Here is a 26,452-nt window from a genome sequence, read left to right on the forward strand (position 1 = left end):
CCCACACGCAGTAGCAGCACTCACCCCCGTCGATCCGGAGCAAGAGGCCGCAGAGCCCCGCGCGAGGAAATTTATGGGCTCCGCATGCTCCGCCCTGAGCCCGCCCCGCGGCGCCGCCATCGCCGCCATGCCGGGCGGAGCCGCGGGCCTTGCGCAGCCGCCCCTGCTGCATCAGTAGCGGGGGGCCGGCTCACGGCGAGGGGCCGGCTCACGGCGAGGGGCCGGCTCACGGCGAGGGGCCGGCTCACGGCGAGGGGCCGGCTCACGGCGAGGGGCCGGCTCACGGCGAGGGGCCGGCTCACGGCGAGGGGCCGGCTCACGGCGAGGGGCCGGCTCACGGCGAGGGGCCGGGCCGCCCGTCCGCCCACAGCTGTGGCGAGCTCGGAGCCGCGGGAGGCGCCGCCATTTCGCTGTACCGCGCGGGCCGGGTTCTGCGCCGCATGGCCGGGCCCGGCTGCGCTGTGGGCGGGTGAAGGCGGCCGGGGGCAGGCGGAGGGGGCGAGCAGCGGAACCCGGGGTATCGGTACGTTTGGTATCGCCGAGCGTGGCTTTGGACACTTAATTTTCTTTTACAAACTAAAATAAAAAACAGCAGTTAAAAGATCCTCAGTGCCTTGTCCAAAGGCACGGCCGTGCTCCCCCGAGCTGCCAGCCCGCAGCCGCGGCAGCGCCGTGGGTGCGCCCGCTCAGCCCGCTCGGCTCGGGGCTGTGTCGGGGGCCCTGCCCCTGTCTGGGGTACACGGCACAGGTTCTTGGCTTTTAGGCGCTTTCGATAAATAAATTATGTTGCGTTAAATAGTTTGCCACTGAGTAACGTGACAAAGCAAAGGGTGTGTCTTGAATGAAAGCAGCCCAGTTTGTAACCTAAGCACAGCCGTGAGTGGTGATTTTTGTATCTAAAAATTCGCCTTGGAAAGGGGATGTGAGCGCAGTCCCGCGGCTCTGGGAGCCGTGCTGCTTGCCAGCCCTGAGCACTGCCGTGTTCCCCGAGGCAGCGGCGCGGGCAGCTCGGGCTCGGCCACCGGAGCCGCCCGCGCTGCAGGAGTTGCCACCGCCCGGGCCCGGGCTGTGCCCTCCCGGAGAAGGCAGGAACTTCTGTCTCTGGAATAACACCAGCGGAAGAGATGGGGCTGAAATGGAGTCACGCAGGGGCACGAGCAGGGAGAGGAACAAAGCCAGAAGCCTTTACAGCAGCTGGGACTAAACGCAGGAGAGGAAGAGCTCTGTCCTGCAAGAAGAAGCTCTGGTCCAGACTGGCTCAGAATCCTGTCATGGCTCCACGCTTTGCTTTTTTTCTGTTTGTAAAATAAACACTGCTTAATTCAGCTCCTGTTAAAATGCTTTTTCCAAATTAAGTGTGTTTGTAGGCAAATAATTTTTGAAAGCAGCTTATCAAACAAGACTTGTGGAATAAATCTCAATGCTGTTAATCCAAGTACCAGAACACCAAAAGATGAAAAGACAATCAAAGGAAGGACATTTTAAGAGGATTACAGGGAAAACTAATCTTGTTACACTGCAAACCCCTGTCACATGCACAACGCAAAAGGAACTGTAAACGTGATTTGAGCTGCCTAGCTTGGCAAGGAAGGGAAATTGGGGGGGGGTCTGAGATAGTCAACAGCTGCAGCAGAACTTAGTATTAAATTTATTCAAATTTACGTTTGGGTTTTATTCTTGGCAAAACCAGGTGGGAAATATCTTTAGCTAAATGAGTTCTTCAGCTCAGTCAGGCTCATTGGACTCAGGAAGTTCCTCAAGAGGCAGCAAAAGTCTCCAGACCCAGTTCTCCTCCTTGTTCCCCTGCAGTGCAGCGGGAGCTCTGGTGCCCCACAGCCCATCCCGGGACATCAGGGGACACTCCCCTGCCCTGCCCAGCCTCACAGGCGTGCCCAGGGTTAGAGGAAATGGCTAAAAGACACATTTATTTCTTTTTAAAGTACCACAGCCCCGAAGAATATATTTGTATTCTCTGCCAGCCCTCACAGGGATTCTGTCAGCACCTCCCATGTGCCAGCTCATGTGTGCCAGCACAGAACCATTCTTTTCTCTGGGCAGGGGAGACGGGAAAAGATGAACTGTTCTTGAATTGCTAAACAAATGTTTCATGTGCCATCCTCTTAACTGCTACACTTTTATGTTCAGGGTTCTTTTAAAAACAGAACTCACTATGAAGAAATCTAAACTTTGGTTGGGATACAACCTCTGCTTTATGTTGCTTTCCCAACATAATAACCTGAACCAGAAAATCAGCACCAAATGCCTACAATATTCTTGACGTTTCTAATACAGATTGTGATTTTCCAGCAAATAGACTTTATTTTTAAAAAAGGCATCAAGAAAGCCATTAAAAGATCTCCCTGAACTGTTGGGTCAGCAGCTTCACTGTGATAGTCAAAATAAATTGACTAGTCAGCACACTGATGGGGGCTGGAAAAACAGCTTCATGAGCTTCTGCCATATCACATGCACTGTTCTTTTAGAATAGGAAAAATCCCAAACACAAAATTCACAGGGTAGATTACTGCCATGGTTCCAGGCTGCTTCCCATTCCCATTCAGCTCTCCTACAGAGCCTTTTATAAGAATTAAAAGGTGCATTTTAGCTATCTTGCAGGTCAATATTCCCAAAAAATTTGGCACAAATTCTTTCAGCTCTTAATCCTGAAACCAAGACTGATGGATCACAAAGCCATATTTCTTCCTTGGGGAGTCAGGCCTTCAGGCACTGAAACCAGGAGTGGAAGGTGGTGAGCCCAGCCCTCCCTGCCCTGACCTGGGCATCTCTGCGTGCAGAATGGCTGCAAGGTTAAAAGGCTGGGATAATGAGGGGGCAGTTCTGAGGAGAAACAAGAACACTTTCAGCTGTGTCTTCTGCCTTCGCTGCACCAGGCACAGAGGAGACAACAGGAAAAGCAAGGGACTGTAGTACTCAGGCAAAGCCCCACTTTTATCCAGAGCTCATGTCAGCTTACCCAGAATCCACACGGTGCCACGGAGTGTCCCACCAGGAGGCTGTGATTGCAGCAAGGTCTGGGAGAGGAGACACTTCTCTTACACAGCCCAAGAGGGGATCAGGGTGTTTAACAGCACTGAACAGCTCCCTGTGCCAAAGTGCCTTAACCCAGGCTCCTATAAAACACAGCATTAGCCACAAGTGACTGCTGTAGAAGAGTCCCAAGAGCAGGCTCTAGTCCCATCCGAAGAGAAAAGTCAAGTGCAGCAGATGAAGGTATGGAGAACCTGGGCCCACTGCTGCCAGTGCGCTCCCTGCTTTACAATAGGAATGGTTTAGTAAGGAGTTTCTGAGTTGGAAAAATTTGCAATACAAAGCCTCAGCCTAGCAAGTTTCTTTTAATTTTTAAATGTACAGCATTTTAGTTCTACAAATGTAAAAAAAATTAAAACCAAAAAAACCTTTACAATGTTTGGGGGTTTTTAGCTTATAATGATCACACCCAACGTGATTCAATGCAATCTGGTCTGCAGTTCCTGTGGCCCGATTGCTTTAGATGATGCAAATAAAATGGCCAAGACATTTAGCTCTGAGACAGCACCTGCAGGAACTGCCCTCTGTGGCAGAAGTTCCCGTGGGCGCTGCTCACAGGTGTAGGAACTGCTCCTGCAGGTCACAGGTAAGTAAACACTGACCGTAGCTCACACTGGACGAGACACCGACACGTGTCAGCCTGCGGGGCCAGTGCTGGGGCCAGTGCTGCTGCAGGAGCCAAGCTCTGCCCTGCAGCACTGCCCCCAGCATCGCTGAGGCAACGCAAGGCTGTGGCTCAGCTTGCAAGCAAACAAGGAAACAGAGTTTAAATCTCTACTTCGAGGAAGTTCCATCCACTGGCTGTGCCAGGTTCCTCGTTTAAGCGAACTTTGAAGTTTCACTTTAAAGTCCAGTTTGAGCTCCCATTAATACAGCTGCACTAACACTGTGGCACAAATAACAAACTGTACCCACGTTACTTTGCATTCCCTTGCCCTGCCAGGTCTGCACACTCTGCACAGCACAGAACATAGAACATTCTCTATGCACTCGAGAACCACTGGAAGTTACTCCACAGCTCAACACACTGCCCAGACTAGAGCACAAGCATTACAAATCTATAAAAAAGCAGCCCCTGTGGTGGTGTACAGGAATAAACTAACCAAAAAAATTTAGTATTACCATTTATTGGTGACAAACACTACGTTTTACTTACATTCCATGGGGAGAAAAAATTCCAGCGTAAACAATGAACGGAAGCAGTACTGAACTCGCGCGGCTATCGTGCTGTACCTGGACCAATGCAAACCTCAGCGCGCACCGACCGTGCGCAGGAACACAACATCAAAAGCAACACAGTTATATATAAACATAGGTAATTTTTTTCAGCCCTACATGGAGATGTAATTAAACAGTATAAAGCACTCAAGGAAAATCAATCTGCAGTTTCATATGCACTACACTGAGATCATATCCTGTGCTGTAGTGAGCTGTGAGCCACCAACACACAGTCCCTAAAACACAGCTCAGAGATCACTGAAAGTCACGTTGCATTCGAGTTCCCCTACCCCACACTCAAGAAAACTAGAAATTAACCAAAAATGATCAAACCAAGTTTAAAATGCCTAAAGTGTTTAAATTCATTCAACCATTAGATAATTAGGGCTGGTTTGCAAAAATATGGGGCTTTTTAAAATGGTGGTACACAGCCTGTTTCCAGTGAAACGCTGCTATTCCAATAAAACCAAAATAACCACATACATGGATATGATCTTCCCAAGTTAGTTCACAAGTAACATGTCAGTCTCAGAAGACAAAGTTTCTAAACTGTGCTATGGTTCTAGATACAATTAAGAAACTTTTAAATGAAAAATGTATAGTGTCATTTCAATCAAAACAACATAATGAAACTAAATATGTATCACTGTTTGAAGAAAAAGCAACAGTTATGATTTAGACACTACAGTAGGTTGTAGAGACTGTAGCACTCCAACAGTTAGGTTACATTAAGAGGAAGCATTTGATTTTCTCTGGTGCTTTCAGGTTTGGGTTCAGTCAAGAGCCTGTTTCAGGCAGTGCTGTCCAGTGTTTGTCCCAAAGGGTTTGCACTCGCCGGTTTGAGGAGAGGGTCACTTTCCATTTCTTGTTTCACACATCTAAAATGAGAAAACACCTGTTACTTAGGAGACAAAACACTATTTCCACAAATAAGATACTTTAAATTGGATACAAATAATTTGATGTGCATTTAACAATTTGTTACCATATAACTGCCCTGATTTTTAATCAATTAGCACTTTGTTAATCCCACCACTGTTAATTTGAGAGCTTATTATCTCAATGAGAAGCTCAACTTTCTCTCCTCCCAAACCCAGCCAAGAGAATAATTTGCACTTCTCCATGCTTCTGCTGAAAACGAGCTTTGACCCCTGCATATCCCTTTACCTGCAACACACAATATTGCAAGAGAGAGAGAGGAGCACTTGGAACCCCAAGGCCTCTGCAGAGTCACACTCCTTACGGAGAAATGGGAAGGGGCAGCTGAGCTGAGGGAGGCCAGAACTGCTGGGGCCCAGAGATGTCGCACTGGGCTGGGGTCACACCACAGCCAGCACACTTCACCCACTCAGTCCCGCTCACTGCTTTGCCTTTGACACATGAAACTGACAGGACGGACCACCCAACCCGCCCTCTGGTCCTGTTAGAGGGTAAACAGCCCTTGGCATTTCAACCTTTCTGGCAAATCAAACCCCTCACTTGTTACTTGTCTAAAAACTCTCACAGGGTTAATTTGCACCAGTGCGAGGGAAGTCGGTGGGAACCACTCACACAGACATTGGTCCATTTCCTGTCCTTGGCATCTCTGTGGTTTGTTGGTCCAACTCAGACAGCAACTTTAATATATTCAATGCAGCCTAAGAAGAAGAGAGAGCACTCAGCAATTCAGCCTCCAGACTGTTCAGTAATTTACTGAAAGCACTCACTTAACCTCAACAAATGTTCTTATTTTGGTGATATTTTTAAAGACATTTTTAAGTTCCATAGTTATGGTGGAAAATGCAAAGGGGTAGAGTTTCATCTTGCTTCATTAAACAATTGGATGGTGCTGTGACTGGGGATCCCACTGCACTTTTTTCAGCAGTGGGGGAAAACAAAAACACCAGGACTAGAAACGAGTGTCTCAGCAAGAGAAGAGACACTAAATTAGTAACAGCTCAAATTGTGCAGAGCTTAAGACAAAGGACAGAAAAACACAGATAACCAGTGTCCTTTTCCAAAAAAGAAACCAAGTTATACAAGAATCAAAGATACAAAACAGAAGGGGCCCATGTGACTGTTTAGCAGGGTCTGTGTGTCATGGCTTATGCCAAGGTCAGTCACCTCCCCTGAGAACTGACTTTTTTTTCCCCACCTCATTCAGACCAATTTCAGGTGCAGCTTTCCAGCATATCCCTGACTCTGGCACGTGCCTTAGTGACAGCTGAACCCTGAACTGAGAAGGGGGCTCAGAGTGACCCCAGTAGAGTTCCAGTGTTCAAGCTCCAAACCAGCTGCTCTTTCCCCTTCTCCCCTCTGCCCTGACCCCTGTGCTCAGTCTGACAGGAGCTCTACATAGCAGAATGTAGAATTTGGCATGAAAATGTCCAAAGAACAATGAAATCTGTATCAAATTGTGCCCATTAGGAAAGTACTGCAACAGTTTTTAGTATAAAAATCAGCAGAATCAGGTTTTCCTAAGGGTAATTTTTCAAATACTGCAAATGACTCCTTCAGGCTGCCACTCAGATCTGGAGTGGCAAAAGAACAGTTATTCTGAATGGGAGCAGACTGGGAACATCCTATCAGCTCCACCTTAAGTCTTTTAGAGCCAAATTTCCCAGCAAGTTTCACTATAGCAGGCTCATTCTTTCACAAAGAAATATTTCAGCCACTTGTAATAAAAAAATCTTTTTTATAAAGGGAGCTGAACATATTTAGAGTGTCTCCGACTATCCAATGCTGAACTGCATTTCTTCCAGAGGAGATTCCACTTCCACCGCAAGTCTGGGAACCTGAGTCCAAGTATCACAGTCCCCAATGAAACATCAGCCCATTTGGATATAATAAGGAAATGAGGTGATATGCTGTTAGGTTTATACATTCCTTTTTGTGCATTTACTGTCATGCTAATACTATCAAGACGAAGTAAATGTGCTTTTTGTAGACCAAAACTGCGATCAAATGTTTAGCGTATTAAGCATTATTCAGATTACATTCTGATACTATTAATCATTATTTCTGCAACCTGTGAAATATTAGACAAAAATTAGCCAGGGAACCGTAGAACATCTAATTGCTCCCATCAGAGATATAAAACCTTGGTCTCCCCTTAGGGAAGGCCCAAGAGCAGCATTTCAGCAATGTTCATCATACCATGTCGTGGCAGGACTCCACATCCTTCCCAATCCCATGACTGATCAGCGGTGGCTGAGAGGAACAGTTTATAAGAGATACAAACTCGTTCTTGTTATTTTTTGGAAAGTCCTTATATTCAACCTGAAGAAAAGAGAAGGATTTACTTCTTTTCAGTTATCCAAATACCAGAAGCGTATCACAACTGCTTTTGCTATTTGCCCATATATGACACTGAGCTTTTTTTCTCATCATTCTCTCAGCCAGTAGAACCTCCCCATTTGAAGCTTAACCTCACTTACAATGTTTGTTAATACTCACAAGAGCTTGGCAAGGCTCCTGAATGCAAGTAGCTACTTAAGAATGATTGTTACTGGAACCTTTATTCTGATCACTGCTATCTGCATTTCAAATTTCTATATTATGCTTTTTGATCCACTGAGCTCATCTGTCATACGAATATAGGAACTTAATGCAATTCGCATTAAACGGAGCAAATGTGAGAAAATGCAGAGCTTACAGCAAATGTTAATGTATGACAGATTAGTAAAAAAACCTCATTTCACATCAGCCAAGTTCAAGTCCACAATGTCTTCCTACACTGGGACAATTTTCAGAAAATGCTGCTTTAATTTTGTTCTTCCAAGACCTCAGAGTAGCACTGAATTGGGGCTGAGAATGATACAAAAATGCACACTTGAAAATTAAATTTAAAAGGATGTAAAATTTGGCACGAGTCATAGGTAAAGCAAAACTTTTACAGGAATTCCAGCAGGCTCAGAGCTCATCTCTCACCAACAGAACTAAAAAGCTTTTGAACAAACAAAACGTTAGACCAGCTTGGATAGCTTTGGAAGAAGTCCTGTGAAGTTGAACATCTACCTGGATTCCTTGGACGTTGGAAAGATAGTCCAGCTGCTCGGAGGGCCTGGTCAGAGGCCCGTGGGGGAAGTGTCCTGAGGAGCTGCTGCTCTTCAGGATGGTCTCAGCAGTGGGAGAGGTGCCCCCGTAGAGCAGCTCCCGGGCGATCATGGCCGTCACCGTGGCCTTGGCGGGGTTGGGAGCTGCCCGACTGAACTCTTTGGTGTGGTGTCCTTGATTGGCTCCTACAGCCTGTGCAACCTCAGGAACCATGGGAAGAATTCCAGCAGGAAGCTGCTGATGGCTGAGATAAGGCATCCTAAACTCATCTTCTTTATTACCTGGGAGGAGAGAGGTGCACACTGAAGAGCTGCTGTTTGAGAGTCCTCCTGCAGGCACACACAGGCACCAAAAGTCACTTTGGAAAAAATAATTCATTTCAAATTACTTTTGACATACTAACAAACTTGGTAAGCTCAACCAGCCTTTGGAGGGTCAGAGCTTCAGCATCATTGAGACAGAGTTTTCTTACTGAATTACTGACTCAGTGCAACAGCTGCTTCTGCCAAAGAAAGCACCTTTACATTCAGGAGGAGCTTCTCCAGGTCAGTCAAGCTCACAGACACCTCAGCTGCAACCATATTCTAGACATACCTTTTGCTTTCAGAATTTTTTATTCCATCATTTAAACTGTAGGAGCAAATAATGAAACCACAGAATGGCCAGAGCCACCATTAATGATGTAACAAGAGTGACAGCCCACAAAGTTTAAACTGTATATTGTGAGAACAAGCAGGTAGGAAAGGTAAAATGGAACGTTAGCACAGAGGCAAGACTATTTACAGCAAATGTCCAGCCACAGTCAATTGACAGCAACTTGCTGACGTTATGGTATATAAATTAAAGAGGGATAAGAACAGCTTTTTAAGGGGAACTCACATAGAGCTATGGATGAAACTTGTACAGATGTGCTCAAGAAAGGTGGGGAAGATAGTGCCACCAAAATAAACCAAGGAGTCATTTTTATGGCAGAACAGATTAATGAAGTTCTGCAGGACTGAGCTGTTTCAAGTCTAAGGATGAAAGCCAAAATTTTTAAATGGAAGAACACAGGGATAGCAAAATCTGAATAGGAAGTCAGGAAATTTACCTAAGATCTTTTGGATGCAGTAAAACAGTACTAAAGTCCAAGTCAATTCCAACTTACTATAATTTAAATAGCAAAGTTATGCTTAAATACGCAAAGTACCTGAAATATGCCCTCCAGAACACCAGTCTGTGAAGACAGATAAAACTTTCCATAATGATTCCTCTCAACAGATGACATTCCAGAAAGCAATGTCTGTGTACAGGGTGGCCAGGTTTGAGGTGTTTTGGTTCCAGCCTGCCGCCCTGGGTATGACCACCACAACTATTCATTGCCTGAAATTAGGGCAGGCACAGCTCCTGCTCTCAGCCATCAGAGATCAGGCACAGACTGAGGTGGTTCTGGACAAGGCCATTCCTTCCCTCCCCAACTCTGCCTGAGGCAGACCAGTCAGTACTGACACCCTTTCCCACCTTCGTGCCAGGAACAGGGGCCTCGGGAGGAATAAGCTCTTTGGAGTTTGAACCAAACCTTTCCAAGGGCTCCATTGGTTTGCAAGGAAGCAGCTGCACAGCTCTGCTCATCCCAGAGTGCTAGATGGCACTGCTGAAAGGGCTGGGAACGGACCTGACACCCCCAACAGCACCCTGCTGCTTTCAGCAGGTTACTCACTAGCTGAAGTCTCTTCAGAGCCCGGCTCAAAGAAGGTTACTTTTCTTCCATCACCTGGTTTCTTCACTGGGGTCTTAAAAATAAAAGGAAAAGAACTCAAACACACAATATCCCTTTAAAAATTTTTTCCCCTCAAATTCTAAAGTTTTCAAGATGCAGGTGATTTGACTAGCCAAAATTTTACTGAAAAAGTTATTATTCAAAAACATCAATAACTACAGTGCTATCAAAAAAGAGAAGTTCAGTGATTCTTATTCACTGAAGGCCTACAACTACCACATCTCAGAGAAGTGGTATTAGGAACACAGCTACCCAGAACCAGATACCAGAATAAAGCCAGTTCAACTGCCACTAGTCACTGCTACTGCTGAAGGGAGCACACCAGACACCAACGAGCACATGCGTGAAAAGGAGAAAACAAACCCTGGATTTGCTGTTTGGACTCTCTGGTAGCATCTGCTGAATCACCAGCAGAACACAGAAGGCTCCTTCCCTAAGGGACCCACCAGAGAGACCCGGAACAAACTTTTCCCTGCAACTGTGACAAGGCTGTGTAAAACTATTGCTAGCAGAGGACTGTAACCTACAGGTCTGCAAGTTTCTAAGACCAACACATTGATTATCACAGATTCTAAGACATTTCATAAAGCATGAATACATTAATTTATTCTTCTGATGAGACTTTGATTTACCTGAAAACCCTAATGTATCCAAAACACTGGATATTTAATATTTTTTTCAGAGAGCAGTCCCCTCAATACAATTGTTTCCTGGCTAGGACAGAGAGAAAGAACTACGTATCCTGTTACTGTCTTGCAAAGCTGCTTTTGCTCAGCTCAGCCTTTGCTGCAACATTAACCGGCTGCTGCTTCTCCAGACTCACCTTCTCTTCTGTCTTTAATGCTGGTTTTGGAGGCTGAGGTTGAGGGACTTTGAAACCTAAAATTTCTAACATATTTTCTGCTGCATTGCGTTTAGCAACCTTTTTGTTTGTGCCCATTCCTTCAGCTGTGTGTACACCAACTTTCACCTGGACAGAAGAGGAAGAAAATTCAATTCTTAAGCAGTAGTATGGGGATTCCTTATTAGTGATCTGTGTCTCCAGCATGCCATGAGTCACAAAACAGTTCAAGTGATCATTGTTCTGAGCAAGTTGTCATTTATTATCAACAATCATTGGCCTTCAAGCACAAAAAACCCAAACAGAAGTCACACAAAGAATTGTATTTCATCGTCTCACCTTGGGAACCCAGGTTAGTGTTAATAAATCCTACATTACAAAATATAAGCAACTTAGTACCTCTTAGCAGAGTATTAATATTGCTGTTAATTAAAACATTAGGCAGTTACAACATAGACTACTGGTGCCCTGTGAAATTTTTTTTAAAAATTACTCAGATCAATTTTCTTGAACCTTTATCTTCTGTGAATGTAGCCCATTAGATATTTTGTTAAATCATGTCATGGAAATCACATGTATATCATCCTGTATATCATCCTGACAACCTGATTGCCATAAGAAAAAAAAATGAGGTGCCAGCCACACCTCCAGCTGTGTGCCAGGGCCACAGCCACACCTCCAGCTGTGTGCCAGGGCCACAGCCACACCTCCAGCTGTGTGCCATCACTCACCTGCATGACGAACTCCCTGCGCCTGGGCAGCCCCCGTTCTGTGATGAGCATGTACTCGGGCTCCTTCTCCTTCTTGGCCTGCTGTATCTGGGCAAGTCTGCTAATGGGATTCATTCCTTGACCGTATTCTGGACTTGTTTGCAGCTATGTAGAACAGTGTTTAGGAAATAAGCCAAACTTTATGAATATTTGGGTTAAGAGACAGAATGCAGCATTGCCTCTGAATTAATTCATCTCTAGATTTTAAAAATACTAAAATAAAAGTTTCTTAATGAAACACTGTCACAGCCAAAGAGAAATACTGAATTTATTTGGCTCCACTGGCACACTTGACCACATGTAACCTACCCTGCTAATAGCTTTACAAATTCTAATCCTGCTATATTAGGAAGGACAAGCTTGCAGGAGAATTTGTGCAAGCAAAACCCGAAGCTGTAAAGTCTGAGGCTTGAAAGTCAGAGCTTGATTTTTATGTGCTGCTCTTTCCTTTATAAGGTTTCTCTTTCATCCTGAATTTACTGATAAGTGCTATAAAAGTGGTGTCAGAATCCCATTAGAATGGGAGCAAAGTACCAGCTCATTTGTTGCACCAGAGGGCTGGTAAAGGCTGAGCAGCTGAAGAGTTTTTATAACTGACTCAGAAAAGCCTCTCTGATGATTATTTGCACAGTAAAATTTCCAATCTTTTCCCCCTTACCTTCACTATTGATTTTGTTTTCTTTTTGATTCGTGGCTTCATTTTCTCAACTGTAGGAAGGGGGGGCAATTTTTTCAGTTCTTCTAGGACTGCTATTGCAGCATTCTTCTTTGAGATCTTCTTGCTCTTTCCTTCACCTTCACCCATAAATTCTCCAACTGATACCTTGGTTACAAAACTCTTCATATGGGGAGGACCACTTTCCTTGGTCACCTGTTTCAGAGGGAAAAACTGAGTGAAAGCGTGATAAACACTTATTAAAAATGGCAGGGCACATTGTTTATAGCAAACTTCTCTCAAGAACTAAGGATAAAGAGATTTTAGATTCTCATACAATTCAAAAAGCAAAACATCCTCTAACAACATATTCCCACCCAACTAAGCATATCTTTTAAAAAGATCAGATGCAGCAAGCAGTAAACAGTATTTACACTAGTCATTAACCCATCTTATTTAATTTACTCATTTGCTGTTTCAGTATAAAAATAGGACTGTTCTATTTCACCAGTGTGTACTTCCCCAAAGTTAATAGCACCTCATTAAATATATCATGGTACAGCAATAAAACATTACAGAGAAAGCAACTCTTTGGGATCTAGCATTTTAGTCCAGAAATTCTGATTTCTGAAGACATCCAAGAGACAGCTGCCCACTACAGATTTAGGCTTTTAACTCCATTCATATCACATCATCCTCCAAAATATCCATAAAGTCAAAAAGTAATAATTAATTTTAAGAGCTTCCACCCACAATTGGCTTTGTGTGACAGTGTATTTTTACCAGTGATACTCAGGCTAATCTGCAATAATTGAAAGTTTCATGTAAAATTTCATAGAACAGTTTCAGAAGCGATTTAGTTACACACAATTGCATTTTCTTACTATAATAATTCAGATGGTTGGCTTAAATGTTACTTTGCCAGCTCAGAAAAGCAGCATGATAAATTAATATTTTAGTGAAACAGAGATGCTCCTGTGGAAGCTCCTGATTTAAGATAACTGAAATGACCAAGAGGGGCAGAGAGGCAGCAAGGAGCCAGGCCAAAGGGAAAGGAAAGTCAGATGCACATGAGGTCACCTCATGGCAAGAAAAGAAACCTACTTGTGAGAGTCTGCACTCATGGGTAGTCCAGATCAGTGCTTAATTAAGCAAATACTTCCATATGTGTCTTTCAGAGTGAGCTCTACTCTTCTGCCTTGACTCTGCACTTCCATGTTCTAACCATTAGTGCAGGGTTGTCTTTTGGTTCTTCGCTATAATAAGCTTTTCTCAAAAAGCTTGGAAAAAAGATTGCACAGACAACCACAGTGTAGCTGTTCACTCCGTGTGCTCATTTCAGGGCATGAACTTGTGAACAGGTGGATTTTTCCTTTTTCTTCCCTTTACCATATAAACTCCAAGACAATTAGGGTGACTGTCAAAGGTTAAAAGTGTATTCACAACTAACAAGACGTGTTAAAAGTCAGTTGTTTGGTTTATCTAGGAGAAACTCAACTTAATGTGCACCCTTAATAGTCTAATAAGAACAAATCTAGAGCTTGTAAAGTAAACATACCTCAAAATTCACAGGCAAGTTCCTTTTAAGTGCAATCTCAAAAACTTGGCTTATTTCAGATTTATTGAGATTTTCATCATCTGGTTCTTTTCCGTTAACCTAAAAGAAGCATACTCTATTTAAAATAAAGATCCTATTAAATTGAATTTTATCCATTCAAACACTTTACTGAACTCTCCAAATTTTAAATACTCTAACCTTTTACTGTCATGTTACATGAATGTGGAGAAAAGCAGCCCACATACTACAGAACTGAATCTTAAAAAGCTCATTAAGGTGTATGTGTAAAAGCTTTCAAACCTTCATATTTTCATGTGCTCATTACAAGAAAGAACAAATGGAATAAGGGTCAATGGGTTTAAAAATGTGTTTATAGAAAATGAAATTGAAGTGCTAAGTGCACTGATTTCCAAATGGAAGTACCTTTATGAAATACAATTTTCATATACTGATTGGACATTTGCACCAAAAGCACTAAGACAGGATCAGGTAAGAGAAAGGGCAGGAAAAATAAAGATTCTGAGAGTGGGACCAATGTGAATGAGGGATGGCTGACGAGCCCCTGGCAGTCATGTCTTTTTACATGCTCCCTTGTAAGTGCTTCATCTACAGCTTTGCATTCTCATGTCAAGAACATCCTGTCAAGAACTTGCCCTAAATCAAACGCTGACCATCTCTGAGAACTCAAACCTGCTGGGACAACACTGCCAGTGAAGCTTTCCTACAGGCACGTCTATGTATCTCCAGGTAAAACTTTGACTGGGATTCCAAAAGTGATGCTGGCATCAACATGAGCTAAGGCATGTCAACAGCAACAGAGAAATTTTAGGTGTCCAGCAGTGATACTGGAAAGATTATAATAAAGATGAACAGCAAAAATATCACTGCACAATATCATGCCACAATACTAGTTATGCAATCAGGTAATAAAAATGATTGAAGTATCTTACTGGAGCAGCAGCAGGGGAGCTGAGCTAGAGAGCTTTCATAGATTAAAACTTGTTGGATGGCAGCGAGCATCCCCCATGTCTGCTACTAACAGGATAGTTTAAAACACAAAGGACTTTTTTATCCCACCAGTTAAGACAGGCTTTTCCCATCTTAGACAAAAAATAGTTGACTAAATTAATCTCAAGTTTTCACTCCTCCCACTGTCCCATCAGACTTGGCACTGTTCTCCTGGGCTGCCCCTGTCCACCAGGCTGGAGTCTGGGCCCAGCCCTGGCCCTGTGGTGCCATGGCAGGGCAGGGCAGCTCCCAAGAGGGCAGGGCAGTCCCAGAGCCCTGCTCTGCACCACACTGGGCAAACCCCAATCCAGTACAGCCCCCTGAGGTCTCCACCATCGTCTGCCAAACCCCAGTGCCAAGTTCCAAAGGAACAGCAGCATGTTCCCAGGAGGAACATGTGAACTCCTAGGCAACATTCACTCCAGCACTGCCAGGAAAGTTCTGTCCCTGCCCTCACTCACCAACACTGCCACAACAACTTTGATTACAAGCACTTTTCCTCTCCTTGCAATTTCAGACAGATTGTAGTGTTTCAAATTCCTACGTTTTCCTTTGTGAAGATGACTATGACTTCTCTTCATTGGACTAAATTTTCCCACTTAATAGCCTCTCAATAGAATACAAGTAAATAGAATGGAATTATCTGCTCTATTGCAGTGTATTTTCTTAATATATTCCAGGTCTGTGTGCACAGTGCAAAATGAAGGATCTTTTCCTTTATCTAAAAAGAGTAAATTATTAGCAAAATAATCTTTAACTGACTAAAACTATTTTACTGATTATTTTACTCTACTTGATTTCTGGATCAGTATACTTTATAAATCAAAAATAATAATACACACACTCTCCCCTTCTCCCTGCACACTTCAAGGCAGATGATGCATAAAGTTTGGTTTTGAGGTATTTTGCCTGTTTGCATTGGTTAAACTCTCCAAGAATTATGTGCCTCTAAATCTGAATGAGACCCCAAAGCATTTACCATTCTTAGCTCTCATCACATTGTTCAAGCAAATTCCACAACTCCTGTACTCCACTCGCGGGACTTGCCCTTTTCCAGGAACTCCTTCCAGTTCCCTTTCCTTCCTCAAGGCTGCTTGTGAGCAAATGCTGAACACCGAGGAGGGGCTGCCCAGCACTGCAGTGACTAACCACAGCCATCATCTGAGCCTGGCCTTCCACATTAAGGGTATAAAGAGCAGCTGATATTTAACAAGTGAGCTGGCAACAAACACAGAAGCAAATTTCGATGCAAAATTAGAATTCCTACCTAAGAATCGTGTTAGGAAGCCCAGCTCTCCATGTTTCCTAAGATTTAAGTCAATGTTTTATCATCTGTCTTTGAATATGCCAAGTAACCCACGCTGCTCCTTCAGCAGCACATCCAACCCCAGCCACACTGAAGGTCCCTGCGAGCTCTCCCACCACATCCCCCCCTCAATGCTCGAACACTCAGCTCAGCTCTTGAGGCAGGGCTTGGTCCAGCCAAGAGCCCATATTATTACATGCTTTTTCCTGCCACTTGCTCCTAGATTTGTGCCTGAAAAGGTGTGGGAAATGGTCATTCTTTCCCTTAAAGTCTAATCAGACTATTTTACTCAATGATTTCTTCTTAGAATCACAGAATCATTTAGCTTTAAGATCACTGTGCCCAACTGTTATTATGTACCAAATATTTTCCAATTTAAAAATACAAGAGTAAAATTGCATAAAAACAAAAACTTGTAAAAAATCCCCCCAAATAATAAGAAAATGTACAAAATTACTCCCCCTTAAAACACGTGAGTTCAAACATCAGATTATTATTTACACAAGCGTACACTCAAATGGGATCCACCAAAATAACTACATTTAAAAGGCAAATTACTGGCAACATCAAATGACTGTTTGGAAGTATCAGGATTATGTCTGCTTCTGAAACCTTCATTTGCCTCTGCTCTATACAGGCATTTTAACAACATCTCTCATGACCTCGCACTCCTGTATCCTTTCAGGCCCTTGCCTTTTTGGATGCAGGAATGAACAGGATTCACTCAGCACCACAACCTTCCTTATTCTACCTTCCTCTTGGCTATGGTGAAAGGCTGCTACAGAAACAATTCCCTCAGGCACTTCTAAAACTACAACAGCTGAAAGCCTAAATATCAATGAAGTACCAAACTTTAAATGAAAACTTGATTATCCAAGTACTTGCTATAAACCAGCCCAGCCTGTTCCAAGGCCCACTCTACTTTCCCTAAGCTGTATTTCCTACTGTTCCTTCTACAGACAAGTCAAATTTAAATTGAAAAATAAAATTACAAATTCAGTTTTCTCAAGGTCAAGACACCATTCAGGTTCTTTTTTATTAATAAAATAATTCTCCCTTCTTGCAGTCTCCTGCCTCATTTATTTCCTCTACCTCTGGATTTACACCACTCACACAGAATGAGACATCCTGCAACATCAGCAGTTTGTTCTGAAGACCTCATGCTATCCAACTTCACAATTCTATAAATTTTCAGAAAATGACCTGTACTGAAGCATTCCTAGAAGACTGAACAGAGAATAATTCAATGACATGTGAGCCCTGCAGAGCTTCTCTCCCTGGGTCTGTGCTCTCCGAGGAGGAAAAGGGCCCACGAGAGCAGCTCACCTGTTACAAGGGTGGGCACAAAAAGGGGATGTTCTCCACCACTGTCACAGAACAATATTCCAGAATTTGGGGTTCCCAGAACTGAAGGGGAACATCCTCCTCTGCTTTGGCCTCTCCTGCATGACGACCAGCTGGCCCCTGCCCACACTGTGCCAGTCACCAGTTCTGATTTCAGGGCAGGGCTCAGCCCAAGTCCCAGCTCCTGTTCCCAGCATCATGCTCTTTTCCCAACAGCATCTGTACTCCCTAAGAGCCTTCAACTTTCAGTCTGCATTCCTCCAGGAGAGCCTTCCCTTACCTGAAGCACCTCCATCAGTGCTTCCCAAGCCTCTGCAGTGAACTGTCAGATCCAGTGCTTTTGCCCAACTGCCTGGGCAATGCTCATTCCTACACGCACCAAGATTTAACTCAGTGTCCCTTGGCTTCACATTTCCTCAAGCCTCTTGCTCTGCCATTCCTGGTAGCTCCCAGCAATTTTTTTCTCAGTCTGACACCCCTTGTTACTTTCTTGTCCAATTCTTCATTTTCCTTCTATGTCAGCACACAGCCAGACTCCATATCCAGCAAGCTCTCACACTCCCCAGATTGGAAGTTACAGCTCTGTCTTTGCCCAAAGCAGCCAACACACACAAAGGGGTGCAGGCTCCCAGCCAGCCCAGCAGCAAAGCAGCTCCTGTGCTCACAGTGAGACCTTCAGCCTAAAGCCACTCAACAAAAAAGCACGAGAAACACAATAACGGTATTGGAATGGAAAGTGCTGGGCAGCCATAAATATATGAAGAGATAAAAACTGACTTCTTATATTCCTATCAAAATGTGTGTTTGAGTCTACTATTTCTATGCATTCCTGCTCCTCTAGAACTTCCATGGTTCTTTCCAAAATCATGCAGGAATTTGTCCTAGGAAGTTAATCCATCCCTGAGTTTTATGTTGCCCATTTATGCACTTCTTCAGAAGTTTGTGTATGATCTGTACCTGGTAAGAAATTAATTCCTATCTATGCTTCCAGTGCTCATATCTGACAGAGGTCTACAGCATTGCTGTGGAAAAATATGACAGTAAAAAAATTAACATAACTTCATCTGGGAAAATTGTAGTTCCAGAGAAATTTATGCTTTTACATCAAAGTGTTTATATTGACATAAGTAAGTCACCACTGCTGCACAGAATTAGATTTCCCAACTGTCACCTCAACAAGGAAAAAAATCAACAATAATATCGCAGTTTATTCTAGCAATTTATGCTTACAACACTAAGATTAATTCCCACCTCTGGTTTCTCAGGCAAGGGCTCATTCTGCAGAACTTTCAGAGCTTTAGCAGCTGCATCATGCTTAGCAGCTTGTCTTGTTCTTCCCTTCCCATGAAACTGCTGCCCTCCAATTGAAAGCTCCACTTGATAAAGTAGAGGCCCAACAGGAAATGGGTAAAAGTACCTGCAAAAAGAGAGGGGAATAAGCAAATGATTTGGCTTACAAAGCAGACACCTAAGACATGTGGGTCAATCTCTCGGATATCAGTAACCACACCAGCACTGAAGCACTAGTTTTAAAAAGCCAAATTTTGATTTAGAGCCTAAAAGAATTTGGTGAGCTACCATTGAAACAAATATTGACATTCCTTGCTTTACAACAGGAACAGATTTCTGACCAAGTGCTACACCAAGACAACATAACCACACTTCTACAGACTTGGCAAGCCAGGAAAGGAAGTTTTGAATTTAAAGTTCCTATGCCTACATAAAATTCTTTAAACTGCAACTTTAAATTAAATAGTTTCAGAAGAATCAGCATCAACCTGTTTTCTTTGCTTTTGCTTTTACACAGAAAGGAAATGCAAGAAATATTTAGCTATACATTTAGCTATTTGCTTAATGAAGCTGGCTATACCTGAATACTCTCAAAAACACTTCAACTTCCAGTCCAGCTGCCCTGCCCCACCCCAAAGAAATCAAGCACTGGAAATAAGGCAAGTTACAGATACTGGTGGGTGGACTTCTCCAAAGCTCCTGCCTCACGAGGTGAGTGTCCCTGGGAGGGGGACACAGGCAGTTTCCAGAAGGCAGCAGCGAGGCAGGGGTGCTGAGGGGAGCTGCACCCCAAGCCAACACCTACCGTGGGGGGTAGGTGCCACCTCGCATGGTGTAGCTGTAGGTGGATCTCATCCCCGTGTAAGGGTCGATGGGTTTGTACATGGGCTTCTTCCCCAGCTTCATGCAAAGAGCATTCAACTCCACTGTGGGGGTTACACTGTCTACAGAAAAAGGAATAGAAAGGGTTGTCCACCTGTCACAAGGAACTGAGACAATTTACATTCTTATTGCTGGCTCACAGCAGGGAAAAATGAGCTCAACTTCTGCCACATGCAGCATCTTAAATGACTGAATTCCAAACAGAACTGCTAATGAACAAAAAGAGAATAAGTCTATTTGATGCACATTAAAGCGGCCTAGTAGAGTTGTGACAAATCCTGTTACAAAAAAGAGAATTTTCTGGGAGCTCTTATTGGATTTGTTTTGGAGGGTTCTATCATTTTGCTTTTAATTTCTGAAGCTGCTAATTTACCTACATTTACAGTGTATCTATCAAAGTGCAGAAGAAGAACTTTCTGCAGTGAGGAAATTTCTCCAAATACACTTTTAAGTTACCAGACATGCTACATCCCTTCTGTGTCTCTTGCTTACTGAGAATGATCAAACATTTCTCTGTCCTCAATGACCTAGAAGGGTTTCTATGACTCTTCACTTTCAAACTGCAACTGGCCTTGTCAAAAGGCAGGTAAATTGCTACTGAGGGCTAAAACATTTCTCTCAATGCTGGTATTGTGGGCATGAAGAACTGACTCCTAGTCCATTCTGACTGGACAAAGAACACTCAGTAAGTGTCATTTTTGCTACCACAGGTCTCACTGGCTCAGAAATCAGCTGTAAACCAGTACAAGAGGTCTAGTGTAAAGTAACTGCCAAAAGAAAATGACCTATGGAACAGATGCATAGACAGAATAACTACTTGCTAGCTGACAACTGCCATTTTTAAACAGGCAGAATCACAGTTTTTATTCATCCTTATACAACTTCAATACATACCAAAAGCAGAAAGGTATATTCTCTCTATGTAAGATTATTTTAAATCAGTTTGTTGTGGCATATACCTGGATTCTTGCCTTCACTACGAGATGGACGAGCCGTAGGTTTAGGGAATTTTGTCCCTTCCAAAGCTTTGGCAGCTGCTGCATGTTGAGCTTTTTTTATACTAGTTCCTTCAGCTTCCCAATGCTGGTCCCCAAGAGTCAGCTGCACTGTAAACACCTCAAAACCACAAACAGGTATTTTGTGAAAGGCTTCTTCAGAATTTATGTAGTTTATCAGACTCTCTTACACAAAACAATGAGTCTTTCAGTGATGCACAAGTTGAGAATCCAGCAATCCGAGCTCTCCTTAACTCCCATGTCACCTCCAGATTTCCATCACTTTGGATTTCAACAGGATTTTCCCGATTACTGAACTAAGAACTTCACAACAACTGTAGCTGGCAAGTATCCTGCATGAGATCTGACAGGCTAAAAATTCAGAGCAGTGTGGAGAGAGGTGACAGCCCCAGGAGAGCTGCTGTGCCCATGTCACTGAACAGCAGACTGGAAACTCACCCTTCTCTGTAACACATAACTCAGTTCTTGCTTTAATCCTCTAAAAGGTTTATTTTAAATATTTTTCAGCAGTTTGAAGAAAGTTAAGTTCACAATGTACCATAAAAGCTTCTACATGACCACAGATCAATGAAACACAATTGAACAGATGTTCTGAATGTTATTCCAATACTTTTTGTAAATATCAACTCCTTCACACTTTGAAGCTCATGTGAAATTTTTTGGAACTCAACTTTTTACTTCCCAGGTACCAGCTTCACACTTCCCTACCACTGATGCTGTGGTGGGCTTCCCTTTCCTCTCCACTACTCTGGATTATTGTGCACCAAAATCCCACACATTGCCTTCCCACTCCTGAAGGTGAAGGAGATGAGCAGCAGCAATAAGAAACTGGTATGAACATTTACCTTAGAATGAGCTGGACCTTGCTCACTCAAAAGCTTATACTCAGGCTGAATCTTGTTGAAACGGGCTAATTCATTCACAAGACACATGGGGGTTTTCTCTTTGGGGTTTGCCATGTTTGAAGGAGCTGAAAGGTTACATAAGATCCGATAAATGAACTGATAAATGTGGACCTTACTACAAATTTTAATTTAAAAAAAGAAATCTCAGTGGCTTAGCATCTAGTTGTCTGCAATGCTGGAATGGACAGCTTTGCTCACTGGCCAAACTGGTAACATTCTATTGAACTTTGGGTTTTCCTAGCAATGCTCATGCCTAAAAAGCACCGTAGTTAAATTCAAGGCTCTAACACAAGCCAGAAGCATGAAGTTAGAAGACTCCTGCAAACAGCTCGCATCTTATCTAGTACATGCCAAAGAGCAAATCTTCCAAGTATTCCTCGTTATCACTTGCTTTGAATAATTTCAAAAAGTCAATTTCATTGACTTCTCCTATTTTTCCCCTATTAGCTATTTTTTATTGCCCTTTATTTGTTCTGTTGCATTTTGATAGCATAATATATTTATCATTAAACTGGTCATAAAAGAACTAAAGATAACAGAACTAAACAAACTATTTCAAACAACATTTTTTCATATTTAAAACAAGCTACTGGAAGAAAATATTGATAGTAATGTTTCAAAAAATTTAATGAAATACCATTAAAAATATTCTTTACTATTAGAAACATATCAATTAACTGCTGGAACTTTATGTAAAAGTATGTTTCTACCTGTCTCAAACAGATTTCATCTATAGGGAGCTACTGCAGTTGGATAAATATTACTTTTAAACGACATGTAGGTGCAAGACATCAGGAGCTTATCATGCCAAACTGTGAGCATTAAAAATATATAGTTACTGACCCTCTATCTTACCTGCAGCTGCATTGGTGGATGTAACTGAAGCAGAGGGCAAAGCAGAGTTCTGGATAGGTCTGCCTGCATTTTCAGAGGGCAAAGAACTGGTAGTAGAAGGAATACTCAAAGGCTGTGAAAGAGATGGGTTTTTATTCAGTATTTGGCTCCCTGCAAGGGCAGCAGAAGGATTCTGAATCTGAACTTGAGACATGTTCACTTCCAACCAGAGCAGATTACTGTAGGCAAACAGCTTTGAACGCAGACAAACTCCAATTTTGGAAGCCAAATTGCTGACCTAAAATGTAAAGATGAAAAATAGATTATACTAAATATTTAGCATTCTCTAACAACCTACTGAAATAATTCCTCCATCAGCGAAAAAGGTAAAAGTGTTCAACCAAGCACCCATTGTTCCCATTTTGTCCAGTTACTCACTCACACATCAGTTTGCACAGCACAGTTCCACCCGTACTCCCCATCGTGTTTCACACTTCTTTCATTCACAGAAGAGCAGCACAGAAGCTTTATTTATGCTTGTTCATTACTGTCCATCTCTTTTCCCCACAACTGAATCCACTTAGGAAGCAAACCCTGTTACTTACACCCAGAGCCACTGGTTATACACAGAACAAAGAGCAACTTCAACGGACAACTTACATTTCATGCATTCTTCCATTTGAAGTTAAACTTTTTCACTTGGAGGGCAAGAAATAAATGCAGCCTTTATGAAAAAACTATTTAGAGAATACATCTTTTATTATTATCATAGAGTTTTCCCCCAGGATCATCAAGAATGCCAAGCTGCTTAAGAGGGGAAAAAGCTGGAGTCCAGTGGGAAATGCTGAAGTAGCTCTGGCTGGGAAAAGCAGAGGTGTAAGAGCTCACAAACTGTATCAGCTACATGTATCCTGAAGGTTACTTCGATTTAAGTCAGGGCTTGTCTCAGCCACAGTTCAAGCATCAATTTAGAGTCACTTGGCTCAGCAGCACTGTAAACAAGTGTAGGAAGTGCTCATGGGCACCTATGGCCATTTAAACCCCCTGGGAGCGCAGCACACTCCCCAGCCCATGTGTGCTGCTGTGACAGACCTTCCCTGCGCTGACAAATTAGTAGTATTAGATTTCTCTTACACATGGATGCAAAATTATCTTCGTGTTCAGCCAGTGGAACCTAAATAGACACAAACAGGTCAGCTGTCCATATCCACTTACAAGCCACAGATCAATTTATTTATTAAAAATACATTTTACGGCCAAGTAAATCCATTTTACACTGCAAGGCACGCACACATGCACACACACACACACACACCAGTCACCTACAGGTCTGATTAGGGCAGCAAACAAAGGTTTATTCTTTCCTAACTCATAGGTGAAAAGGAGAAATCACTGCCCCAGCTACCACCAGGGGGCTATTAGCAGCAACACAACTCCACTAGTGCTCTGTGAGCTTCAAATTCTGAACCTGTGAATGAATTTCCAAATGTGAGAGGAGCACCAATGAGTCAGAGGGAAGCTTTTAACTAGTTACTGACAAAACAAGCCTAAGAGAAGAGCCTAGATTAATACATTCATGGACAGAAAGATTTAATTATTTATTAAATAAGAGGTAAGAAACTACTGGGAAACAACAGTTACACTACCAAATCTATCAGCTGAAGTATTTTACTTTGGGAAAAAATATCATGAACAGGCCAGACTTATCACACTACCACCTGGATAACTTTGTTTTAACTAGAGAGCAAAAATAGTTCAGGTCTCATTAGTCCAGGAGACACATATGCAGATTATACTCAAAACAAATCCTGTATTTGACTACTAAATTTGCAGCACTTACACATGGGGTGCATTGTAACCATGAGAGTGGCATTAGAGAATTTCTCTAAAGGACATCTAAGAAATTGTAAGACAAAGAAGAAAAGTATTTAGAATAAGGCTCCAGGGCAATAACTTTACAATCACTAAGTTTCTTTCCCAAGAGCATCACTAGAATCCCTGAAAATTTTCAGACATAACACAACAACAGTAATTGCCTGGCCAAGACTACACCAAAGTCTTGCAGATGAAGGAATGCAATGAAATCTTGCAATGAGTAAAGCAAATGCTCCTTTCCTGCTTAAGTGCAATGTCTTTCTGAGGAACTGAAGTTACAGTTTCCAGCCACCTGTTTTAAGAGGACAACACCAAAAGTTGTTATTTTGATGTCAGAAACATCAGGATGTTTGAGATCATGCTGGAAAGGAAGCTTGATATTGTTTTCAGAAAACTTCTACAAACAGTTTGCTTTTAAAGCAAGGCCCTGCCTTTCACATGCTTACCACGGCCGGGTGTGAGCCCCAGACCACAGCAGGGCAGGGCTGCAGGGCAGGGAGGAGCAGGGCACCACCCCAGGGGTCTGCCTGCCCAGCAAGGGGCCCTGACACGGCCAGCCCAGCCCCGAGGAGCTCAGAGCAGATCTCAGGCAGTGCCCAGCTCTCCCCAGCTCAGCTCCTCTGCTCGCAGGGCTGCCCAGGACACAACCCAGCCCCTGCTCACAAAAACCTCTGGGGACTCCAGGGCACATCCCACCACCTGAGACAAGCACTTCAAAAAACAGCCTGACAAAACAAACTGGAATTTGTGCTTGCATTCACAGCTACCTGTGAGGGTGACAATCCTTCAGCTGATTTGTGGGAAGTATTTCACTCAGGGAAAAGAACTCACTGTCCATCACTGCACATTTAACTACAGGTTATCTGGGGATTCTCAAAGGGTTTAGTCAAAGTTCTTTTACTAAGAAATATGCTCTTTACCCTATAACAGGCTTATAATTCTAACTACCCAAGAAGAAAGCACCATAATTGAGAAAGTTGAAGCTAACAAGTCATAAAGGCTGTTTCAGTGGCAGAGGAACAATGATGCCAGAATTTCAGGGCTTTTTCCCATGTAATTAGGGGTTAGATACTTCAAACTTTTCGAGACACCTCCTGGTGCAAGTAAGTGATCCCTATCAATACTCAAGGTGTTGCTAGAACTAAAGGCCACTCAGATATCTAAGATATCCAAACATCCTTCTTGTTTGAAAGAACAAACGTTTTACTCACACAACCTGAGCCAGCAGCTAATTACAGAACTGCTCCTTTCCCACAGTTACTCTTTGCTAACTCATCCAGAGTATTTGCAGGGTTACCACAACAGTGTTGCACTAGAAGGTGATCCCCGCCCGGGGTGGCTGCCATCAAACTCAGCCACCTGTGGGCAATAATAAACTTCACGGATCTCCAGATGACAGAGGACTGCTCATCACTTGCTTTTAGATTTTTATTTTCTTTTGGTGTATCAATGCCTAGAACATTCCCAGAAATTTTGAATGCATTAAAATGTAACATTCAGGTGTCACTAAGGTAACCAAAGAAATTAATGCAGATGAGAGCGTGGCCAGTCCAGTCAGCCAAAAATAAATTAAGATCTTCATATATAAAAGAATGCAACATTTTTAGGTTAAAGTTTTCTTGGGGTCTTTTTGTGTTATAATTAACACAGGAGTTGCAGATAGAAGACAGAGGATCAAAGAAAAATCAAACACTTCTATGGATAATTATGTTTTACCACAACTTGTCATTTTTTTAATATGATGCAAATAGAAAGGTAAGAAACTTTAATGCTTTAAGTAAGTTTCCAGTACCTTTAGGAGATCCAGAGAGTGAAGATTTGTATTTAGTTCTAAATAGGATATTTATGATGGAGAATGCCTAAAAGAAAAAACAGAGAGTTAGCACTTTGCTTCCTAAAGGCACAAAAGAAATCTTCTGCAGAGAATCTCTCACCTTACACTGAGTTTGCCTCATCTATAAGATCACAAGGACTTGTATGACCCTTCCATTACCACTGACAAACTGCTCAAAAGAGCTGCTTTTCCAAGCAGAACTTCCAACCTGATCCAAGACTCTTCCTTGCTCTTTCCCCAACCCCAAGTGATGTTTCTCACCCCAAGCAGTGGA

General features: G+C 42.9%; 1 protein-coding gene across 8 annotated transcripts in view; it reads right to left on the reverse strand.

Annotated features, from left to right (window-relative positions):
- STAU1 (staufen double-stranded RNA binding protein 1) overlaps positions 1 to 26,452 on the reverse strand; it is a 34,655-nt gene that overhangs the window by 3,793 nt on the left and 4,410 nt on the right. Inside the window, exons 2-16 of one of the 8 annotated variants that reach the window (XM_050981986.1) lie at positions 26,137 to 26,203; positions 22,491 to 22,767; positions 21,576 to 21,700; positions 20,674 to 20,830; positions 19,638 to 19,776; positions 18,794 to 18,959; positions 13,885 to 13,983; positions 12,330 to 12,542; positions 11,633 to 11,776; positions 10,884 to 11,030; positions 10,001 to 10,073; positions 8,263 to 8,582; positions 7,402 to 7,524; positions 5,818 to 5,903; positions 25 to 5,144 (exon numbers count right to left, since the gene is read on the reverse strand). In XM_050981986.1, the coding sequence (XP_050837943.1) occupies positions 5,057 to 5,144; positions 5,818 to 5,903; positions 7,402 to 7,524; positions 8,263 to 8,582; positions 10,001 to 10,073; positions 10,884 to 11,030; positions 11,633 to 11,776; positions 12,330 to 12,542; positions 13,885 to 13,983; positions 18,794 to 18,959; positions 19,638 to 19,776; positions 20,674 to 20,830; positions 21,576 to 21,700; positions 22,491 to 22,683 (2,073 nt within the window). In that variant the 5' untranslated portion in view covers positions 22,684 to 22,767; positions 26,137 to 26,203 and the 3' untranslated portion in view covers positions 25 to 5,056. Of the gene's footprint in view, positions 1 to 24; positions 5,145 to 5,817; positions 5,904 to 7,401; positions 7,525 to 8,262; positions 8,631 to 10,000; positions 10,074 to 10,883; positions 11,031 to 11,632; positions 11,777 to 12,329; positions 12,561 to 13,884; positions 13,984 to 18,793; positions 18,960 to 19,637; positions 19,777 to 20,673; positions 20,831 to 21,575; positions 21,701 to 22,490; positions 22,768 to 26,136; positions 26,204 to 26,452 lie in introns of all 8 variants that reach the window. The other 7 variants (XM_050981985.1, XM_030231683.2, XM_050981987.1 and 4 more) reach the window with 7 other exon arrangements.

Source organism: Serinus canaria, chromosome 20 (assembly GCF_022539315.1).
Source record: "Serinus canaria isolate serCan28SL12 chromosome 20, serCan2020, whole genome shotgun sequence".
Lineage (NCBI taxonomy): Eukaryota > Metazoa > Chordata > Aves > Passeriformes > Fringillidae > Serinus > Serinus canaria.